At 48.7% G+C, this 9,141-nt stretch overlaps 1 protein-coding gene across 1 annotated transcript in view; it reads left to right on the top strand.

The window, feature by feature from the left end:
- The first annotated feature begins 3,791 nt into the window (after window positions 1-3,791).
- LAYN (layilin) overlaps window positions 3,792-9,141 on the top strand; it is an 18,461-nt gene continuing 13,111 nt past the window's right edge. The window contains exons 1-2 of the mRNA XM_045297755.1: window positions 3,792-3,953; window positions 7,659-7,816. Of these exons, the coding sequence (XP_045153690.1) occupies window positions 3,886-3,953; window positions 7,659-7,816 (226 nt within the window). The 5' untranslated portion in view covers window positions 3,792-3,885. The remainder of the gene's footprint in view (window positions 3,954-7,658; window positions 7,817-9,141) is intronic.

Genomic DNA, 9,141 nt, shown 5'->3' on the forward strand with positions numbered 1-9,141 from the left:
GCCCAGTAGAGGAGTCAGCTTGGGAGGGAGCTCGGGGTCTCAGGATCTGCGGTGGGTGCTGGGAGGGTGGGGGGGGTCTGTTACTACTGGTCCCTTCTCGGGGGAGGATTGCTGGACCCAGTGCCTGAAGGGAGAGCGCTACGATCTGGAAGCGCGAGTCCTAGTAGCGCCGCGGCTAAAGCGCGCGGCGGAGGTCTGCGGTGAGAATTCGCCCGCGGGCTGTTCCGCGGAAGAAAGACTAGGCGGTCTACTTCCATTAAGATTACAGCCTCGGAACCCCTGTGAGGCCGTGGGGCTCTGAGCTATCGGGCGGTCACTGGCCGGAATGAACTGCACGGCTGTACGGTTTTTTTGTTTTATTTTTGGAAAGATGCCTAGTTCGCAGGGACGGGCCCCGCCTGGCTCCGGGCAATGACTCTCTTTGCTTCCTTCCTCCTGTGGCGTACCCAGCAGCCTCGGACTTGAACCCCAGAGGAGGTACAGTGTTCTGAATTCTTGGCTTTCCAGTTGTTATGCCGGGGGCAGGGCGGGGGGAGTAGTGTCCCTGGCCCTTTCTCAGGCCCCCACCTCGGGCGCGGGCCCCTTGGCTAAGACGGGCAGAAAGAAAATAGAAACTTCTTCCACTCTCAGTTATCCCAGCTTGCGAAGCTGTGGTTTAAAGAATTGAAAGCTGGTTGCAGGGGTGAGGTGGGGGCGGGGGCGAGTGAGGTTGTATAAGGGGAGGTAACCGAATTCAACTGCTTGGGTTCCCACTGCATTAGCTTTGTTCTTTGGCGGGGGTGGGGTGGGGGTGTTACAGAAGGCCCGCCCACCCTTCCCTTTCCTGCAAATGAGAGGACACTTCCTGAAGGCAGGGGGACCTGCCAGATGAGCTCTCTCGGGCCTCCTTCCAGCGCTCTCTGGTCCCTAAGCCGATTCAGGATGTGCGGCCTGGCAGCGACCACACTGCAAACAAGATTAAGGCGTTCAGTTCTCTCTCGCACAGTCCAAACGCGGGAGCTGGCGGTCCGTCCAGCTGCAGCTCAGGTTATGTTTGCGGCCAGGTTGGTGGGGCTCCTCCTTCTCGTCCTTGGCTAGCATCCGCGGCTGCGCTTGCAGCGCCTGTAAGGAATTGCCTCTGGCAGAGATCTCTGTGGTGGGCAGTTTGAAACCACCAGCCGCTCCACAGGAGGAAGACGGGGTTACACTCTCAGAAACTCAACGTGGCAGTGCGTGAGTTAAGGAATCACAAGGAGGCCTAGTCGCACAGTGGTTAGCGCACTCCCGAAAGTGGGCGGGGCTTGGAACCCATCCTCCTCTCCACTGAGGGAAAAGACACCGCAATTGGCTTCCGATTCTACTCTTGGATCGCCCAAGTCCAAGTGCACTTCACGGTAGTGGGCTTGAGGGCTTGTTTTTGTTTGCTTGTTTGTTTTAAGGAATCACTGAGGCTCGGTTGGCCCAGTCTCTCCAAGCAGCTCCCAGCTTCGGCCTTTCTGGCTGGTGGTCCTCAGTGAGCCTCGCTCCGGAGAATGCCCCTCAGTTGCAGAAGGATCGCAAGGAAAGGGAAAAGATGCCCACGCGCGCGGACCTCTTGTTACTTATTGGAATGTCTCTACGGAATCGAAGATGCAACCTCACTAGAGCTTCCCGGATGCCCTCCGTGTGCTCTGGTCCCATTGAACATTCCTCCTGCGGTGGATGTCGGCGTTCTGCCCCATATTCTGGAGGGTTTGGGGAATGATGGGTGCCACACTGCACAGCTCCCTGCACAGCTGCAAGATCAGTTAGGAAGCTGAGAACATTCCAAGAGTTTCCCCCGCCTCACCCCCCCCCAAAAAAAAACAACCAACCAAATCGCTTATCCCTTCACTCTGCAGCGCAGTATTTTACACCCAGAGCCCACCATTGGGCTCTCAAATTGCAGGGACTGTTTGACATCTATCTTTCACTTTCGTCTATTTGGCTTCATTCAGAAAGAGAGGCTGCCTGTGTCTGTGGGGTAGGAACTAGTGATGGCAGCCTGTCCCCAGCGCCCAGCCCAGTGCCAGACACAAGGTGAGCGTCCAGTGTTAACTGCGCGAAGGAATCGTGAGGCTTATTTGTCTGGCTTAGCAAAACTTCACTCACCCAGACACAAGCCAGAGCAGGGTGTGCTGGCGGCTGATTTATTACTCACGCCTAGCAGCCCCATCCATCTGCCTGAGACCATCTCCAGCCCTTCAGACGCAGGGCAGTGCAGCCTGCGCCAGGGTGGCACCCGAGCGAGCAGGGTGGTTGAGGAGCCCCTGGTCTGACTGTGCAAATACGGTAGATCCGAGTCCCTGCCCCGTGCTGCTGATAGTTGTGGAACCGTAGTGGAATTACTTCGTTTCTCAGAGCTTCGGTTTTCTCATCTGTACAATGAAGCCAAAACAGTACCTACAAACTAAAACCCATCCAAAGCCGCTGCTGCCTAGTCCAATTCTGACTCATCGGGCCCTCTAGGACACGGTGGAACTGTCCCATGGGGTTTCCAAGGTTGTAAATCGCTCTCTTGTGGGTTTGAACGCTGAGTTCTTTGGTTAGAAACTGAGCTTTCACTAGGCCACTGGGGCTCCTTACAACAATGTCGCACTGAGGGCTTATTTTGAAGTTAAACAAAATAAAGTATTATGTATAAACATAAGGCCACTAGCCTCCAAAAATACCCAAACTCACTGTCATGGAGTTAATTCTGATTCATAGGAACCCTCTAGGAGCAGATATTGCCTCATAGAGATTCTAAGATGATAATCTTTAGGGAAGCAGAAGCAGCTAGCTGGTGGATTCATACCCCCGACCTTTTGGTTAGCAGCTGAGCACCTAACTGCTGCACCACCAGGGCTGCTACCTCTAGTCCGGGGCATGGCATATCGTGAGAATGCAGGAACCTTAGCTGTTATCCAAGAGTCATCTTGGCACAGTTGTTAAGTGCTGGGGCTGCTCCCTGGAAGGTCTGCGGTTCAAACCCACCCAGCTTCCCAGATGAAAAGACCTGATGATCCGCTCCCTACGTGGCAGTCCTACCTACTCTGTCACCTGGACTCACTAGGAGTTGGAAGTGACTCCACAACACTCATCATCATCAACAACAGATGTTCTCTTCAGACGAGAGCACAAGGCTGACTGTGAGTATCAGACCACTTCCGATGCTGTTGACTTCTGGCTACACCGCAGACGGAGGGGATTCTCAATCCTGCTACACAGGAGGAAGGAGGTCCCAGGGAAAAGGAGGTCACCTACTCCTGACGCTGCATGGCCTCTCTTATGAAGGAGCCGCTAGAGAGACTCACTTTATGCCACACTGTCCTCTGGGACTGCCTAATGGCTTCAAAGACTTAATTGTCTGTCTCTAAGTGAAGTCATGAATCTTCATTTACCTCTCTGCTAAGCAAAGGCTAGTCAGAGATATCTGCTTAATGGATCTAAACACTGCATTGAAACAAAACATGGAGTCCCTCCACAGTAGCGGCATCAGAGTCGAAATCACTCTCCCTCCTTGTTGGAAGGGGTATTAATTCACTGTGAGACACGATAAGTGGCATTTTAACAATCCACTGAGTACTCGGGATTCCTGCCCCATCATACCAACGAGCACCCCTGCCCTGGTATACTTTGGGGGACAATGAAATAAGTTGAATTCTTCTTTCTCTAGGGCAGCGGGTCTGCCAGGGAGGGACGCGAAGCCCTTGTTATAAAGTCATTTACTCCCATGATGCTTCTCAAAGACTGAGCTTCGAGGAAGCCAGAGCAGCCTGCAGGACGGATGGGGGTCAGCTAGTCAGCATCGAGTCTGAAGATGAACAGAGACTGATCGAACAGTTCATCGAGAACCTTCTGGCTTCTGATGGTGATTTCTGGATTGGGCTCAGGAGGCGTGAGGAGATGCGAAGCAATAGCACATCGTGTCAGGAGCTTTATGCCTGGACTGATGGCAGCACATCAAAGTTTAGGTAAGTGTGTGGAATCCCCAGCGGCTGACTCCCTTAGCTTAACTTGAAAAGGAGGTGTAGTCCAAAGTCGGGAAAGCAGGGATTCAGTGCATGCACATCCATGCTCTTAACAGCATCCGTCGCAATAGCCCCCAGATGCAAACAACGCAAGGGTTCATCCACAAATTATGGATGGATAAGCAAAACCAGAGCAGTCCAGTCTCCTTATTCAAGGCAGTGTGTTCTATAAAGTCTTCCAGAACACTGAATGAACCTTGCTCAACCTCAGTTGGGAAGTCACAAAAGGCTACTTATGTCCCCCCTCACTGTGTGCATGCCCATGTCCATGGCTGGCTAACATAGAACCCTGAATATTGATTGGTGTGTTTATAAATGCATTTTAGCAAGTAGGCCAACTCCCAACATGAAATTCATGAGTAACAAGAATTGATCATATATATTGTACAATGGAATATCATTCAGCCATACAAAGGAACAAAGTCATATGCAGCATGTGACACTCTGGGTTGACTAGAGAAACAAATTCATAGACCCTCATATGTGTGTAAGAGAGAACTTTATATCAAAGAGCAATGGTACATTAAGAAAACATCCCAGCCCAGTCCAGATCAAGTCCATAAGTTCAATATTACCCCACATATTGATACTAGTCCATAAATTCCAGATCAAGTCCATAAATCCAATACTACCCCATATATTGATACTAGTCCATAAATTCTCTTTAGACTCATGCAGCCATGCAATAACACTGAATGAAAGAAGATCACAGGCCAGTGGGTAGAAAGTCTTATGGATCCAGTGGTGGTGAAAGCATCTCACCACTGGCATGGGTCTCCATGTGGCTCCTCCAGCTCCAAGGCTCTGGTCTATCTGCATAGCTCCATGTGACTTCTCAACAGGAATATCTTGCAGGGAGTGAGTGTGTCTGGCCTCCAGTGGGCTAATTATATCTGTCGCACCTCAAAATGAGGTCATCAAGCTGTGAGCTGATTGACAGGCTAGACTCCACCCCTTCGCAGGTTGACAGGAGATTATGTAACTACCACGCTGCACTACAGTATTACCATCACCTGTTACCATCCAGTTGATTCCAATTCATGGTGGTCCCGTGTTGGGGTTACTCTCTTTTTATGACAAAAAGGACCAATTATACATGAAGATGCCAAAAGATAAAGAAAGCAAAAGGCTCCAAAGACAGTTCACAAAACAGAAAATCAAATTTGCAAACCCTCTTATGCAGCGGTTCTCAACCTGTGGGTCGGGACACCTTTGGGGGTCAAACGACCATTTCACAAGGGTTGCCCAATTCATTACAGTAGCAAAATGACAGTGATGAAGTAGCAATGAAAATAACTTTATGGTTGGGGATCACCACAACATGAGAAACTGTATTAAAGGGTTGCAACATTAGGAAGGTTGAGAACCACCGCTCTTAAGGGAAGAAAAAAAATTAAACTTGCCATCAATCAAAAGAACACAAATTAAAATACAGGGATGTTGCCTTTTACATTGAAGACAGCATGTCCACATCAGTGCACCATTACGCTCATGTCAAAGCACTACGCAAATCAGATGGGTGTCTCCATCCACATTTCTCAAGTAGCTCTTCCTAAATGGGACTGATCTCAGCATCACAACTAATCCTAACTAGCCTCCTTCCTCTACTGTCCCTCAGTGGGTCTCAGTGGTTTAACTCTGTGCATGACTCACTCTCCTCTATCACCCTCATTCCTGATGAGTCTCAGGCCCTGTCGCCCATCACCTGTCACTTCTTAGGCTTGAGTGATTGTACTTTTCCATTTGCTCTTAATTTTTTCACTGGGCAAAGGAGCACCACTCACTGCCATAGAGCCTATGCCAACTCATAGCAACCCTATAGGACAGGGTAGAACTGCCCCTATGGCTTCCAAGACTGTAATTATTTTTTGGAGTAGAAAGTTCCAACTTTCTCCCTCAGAGCATCTAGTAGTTTCAAACTGCTGACCTTGCAGTTAGCAGTCCAATGCCTAACCACTATGCCACCTGGACTCTTCAAATGAGCACCAAGAGGTATTTAAATGAGTGCCAAGCATATTCCCCCTGCCTATAATTTATAGAAGGGAATAGACATAAAGATTGGAGTTAATTACCTTCTGCCAAGATAACAATTCCTCTTGCCTGCTGATCCCTGGGCACATGTATCCCAAAGTTCCCAAGTGACTGCTATAGCTTATGGTTCAATAAAACTCTTGCCATATCCTCCAGTAGAAGCAATGCTCCTTTGGGAATCGGGGCTTCTAAACCTGCAGAGCACCATGTTGCAGAGAAAAGCAGCACAACTTCCCAAGACATTCACTAATAGTTATGGTTAAGTGGGGCTCCTCCTGATCCTACTGCTTGACCCCTAAGGACATAGAACTATAGAAATGTCACTGATTTGAGAGATACTGCATCCTGCAAAATGATATTTTTCAAAGTATTGTCTCTAAGCTGGTACTTCGCTTATTGTCTTCCATCATCCCTCTGTCAGACTAACCATGTCATGATGCTACATGACTAGTGGATCTCCTGATCAAGGGCCTATTCCCCCACCTCCTTGGTGATCAAACAAGTCCCTTGGATGAGATGCTGTTTGGAGCTCTGTGCTGTCAGACCAAGCCTTTGGTTAAGGCCCCAAGGTTAGGTATCTATCTTTTCCCATCAGATGTGTATCTTTTCCCATCAGAATAAATCACTGTCCCTTTCAAAGTGAAAGGAGTTCCCTGTCATCCACTTGTCACTGGATGTTGGCTTGACAGTACATCAGGGACACAGCACTGGCCTCCATTGCTAACTGATGCTATTGGGCACAGGCATATCATCCACTTCTAGCCCCATGACTGCTTGGCCCGCACCAGGGTGGATTCGCACCAGGGTGGCTGAAACAGGTTGGCTGCTGTCAACTGGTTGGTTGTTCAGATACGGCAGATAGTCTCGGTACGCGTTAACACGTGATAGAAAGAGTTCTCATACTTTATACCCATCCCCTTTTTCTATTCCTTTCACTCTGTCTCAGTAGTTCTCATCAGTGTGTGAGTGTGAGTGAGTGTCTAAGCACTCAGCTGCTAACTCAAAGGTGAGCAGTTCAAGTCCAGCAGCCCCCTCTGAAGGAGAAAGAGGAGGCAATCTCTATCTGTAAAAATGGACAGCCTCAGAATCCCTATGAGGCAGTTCTCCTAAGTCCTGTCGGGTCGCTCTGAGTCAGAGTAGAGTGTTGGACGGGTTGGGTGGATTGGGTTGGTTCCCCCCAGAGATGAGGGCAGCAGTTACCATTGTTGCAGCACGCAGAGATGAGAGGGCAAACTCTGGATGAAATAAACCATGCCCCTTCTCAGGGCAGCTGATCTCTTGAAAAAAGAAAGACAAAATTCAATTAGCAAAAAGCAAAGCAAAAATAAATCAGATCATCCAGCTTGGTCCTGCTAGTTGCTTATTCTCTTAATTACTTTGCAGATGTCATCTGGTTATATATTTCTGCTTGCAAAGAGGTTGTGGTAAGTGTCAGATGATTGATGGTGACGTCCTTCTTAGAAAGCACGTGGCCCTACTTATTGGCAGGCCCTCAATTCTTCCGGCAGCAGAACCTGGACTCCCAGGCTTGCTGGGACCTGGTGGGAAGATGAAGGCTCTGAGGTCTTGGGGTGGTGTCCTCCCCTGTTGCCTTCACCACTGACCCCTTTCCTGCAGGAACTGGTACGTGGATGAGCCTTCCTGCGGCAGTGAGATCTGCGTGGTCATGTACCACCAGCCATCAGCACCTGCCGGCATCGGGGGCCACTACATGTTCCAGTGGAATGATGACCGATGCAACATGAAGAACAATTATATTTGCAAATATGCTGACGGTAATGAGACCTCTCCGAGCTATGCAGCTGGCTTCTCAACCCCTTCCCTCAGTTCATAGGCAGCTGCTAGTGCCCAAAATCCATTTTATGGTCTTTCTGGGAAAGCGTGTTGCCAAGGCTGGCGATGTTAATCATTCGGAGCTGTCTGTTGCAAAGGGGACGGGAGGGCACTTCCTCGGGGCAGAGTGATCCCAGCCAAGGAAAAAGGTTTCTGTTGCTGAGATAAGAATGGAGGGCAGAAAGGCTCTGGTTTGTGCATGATGAAGCAAACCGTATTAGAACGTTCGTGGTATACGAAGTCCTCTATGGGGACAGTCCCAAATCCCCATTCTTCCTATGTGAGGGGTTGGCTGTAGGAGCTTGAAGTAAAAAGGGAATGGGAAAAGCATTTGGCCATTACTCTTGCAAGTCTTCTCCTGGCTATATAAGGTTATTTTCTGGGGCTTGAAGGTAACAAAGGAGGTGGTGGATAGAATACAGGCAGTTTCTGGATAATGAGCATATTCTATTCCTAAATCTGTCCTTAAGCAAATTTGTACCTAAATTCAAACAATGAGATACCACGTGGATCTACATCAGCTGGTCAAATGTTGATCTGTATACAGTGTTGTACCTTTCTATAAAGAGCCTTAGTGGCTCTGTGGGTTAAAAAAGTGAAGTGACTCACTGCCATTGAGTCGATGCTAACTCAGAACAACCCTAAGGGCAGGGTAGAACTGCCCCTGTGAGTTTCTGAGACTAAATCTTTACAGGAGTAGAAACCTCATCTCTCTCCCACAGGTCAGTTGGTGGTTTCAAACTCCAGACCTTGTGGTTAGCAGCCCAATGCATAACACTACTCCACCAGAACTCCTGGTGCAGCGGGTTAGTGGACTGCTAAATGAAAAGTCACTAGTTCAAACCCATCAGCCACTCTGTGGGAGAAAGATGAAGCTGTCTGCTCCCTTAAAGATTTACAATCTTGGAAACACTACATAGAATCACTCTCTATCAGAACGGACTTGATGGCATTGGTTCGGGTTGGGTTTGGATACCTCCCTATACATAAAAAAAACATGAAAGAAACATCCAGACACACGTAAAACATCTTTACTATAATAATACAGTCAGCATAATACGAGCGTGTGTTGGTCTAGGTAGACTAGAGAAACAAATCCATGGACACACATCTGTGTATAAGAAAGAGATTTATATACAAGAGCAATTGAACATTGAGAAAACATCCCAGCCCAGTGCAGATCAAGTCCATAAATCCAATATTAGCCCATATTTCCGACATCAATCTATAAAGTCCTCTTCAGACTCACGAAACACATGCAGTGAGG

This window comes from Echinops telfairi, unplaced genomic scaffold, assembly GCF_000313985.2.
Source record: "Echinops telfairi isolate 266 unplaced genomic scaffold, ASM31398v2 ScPeMD7_7421;HRSCAF=8459, whole genome shotgun sequence".
Classification (NCBI taxonomy): Eukaryota; Metazoa; Chordata; class Mammalia; order Afrosoricida; family Tenrecidae; genus Echinops; species Echinops telfairi.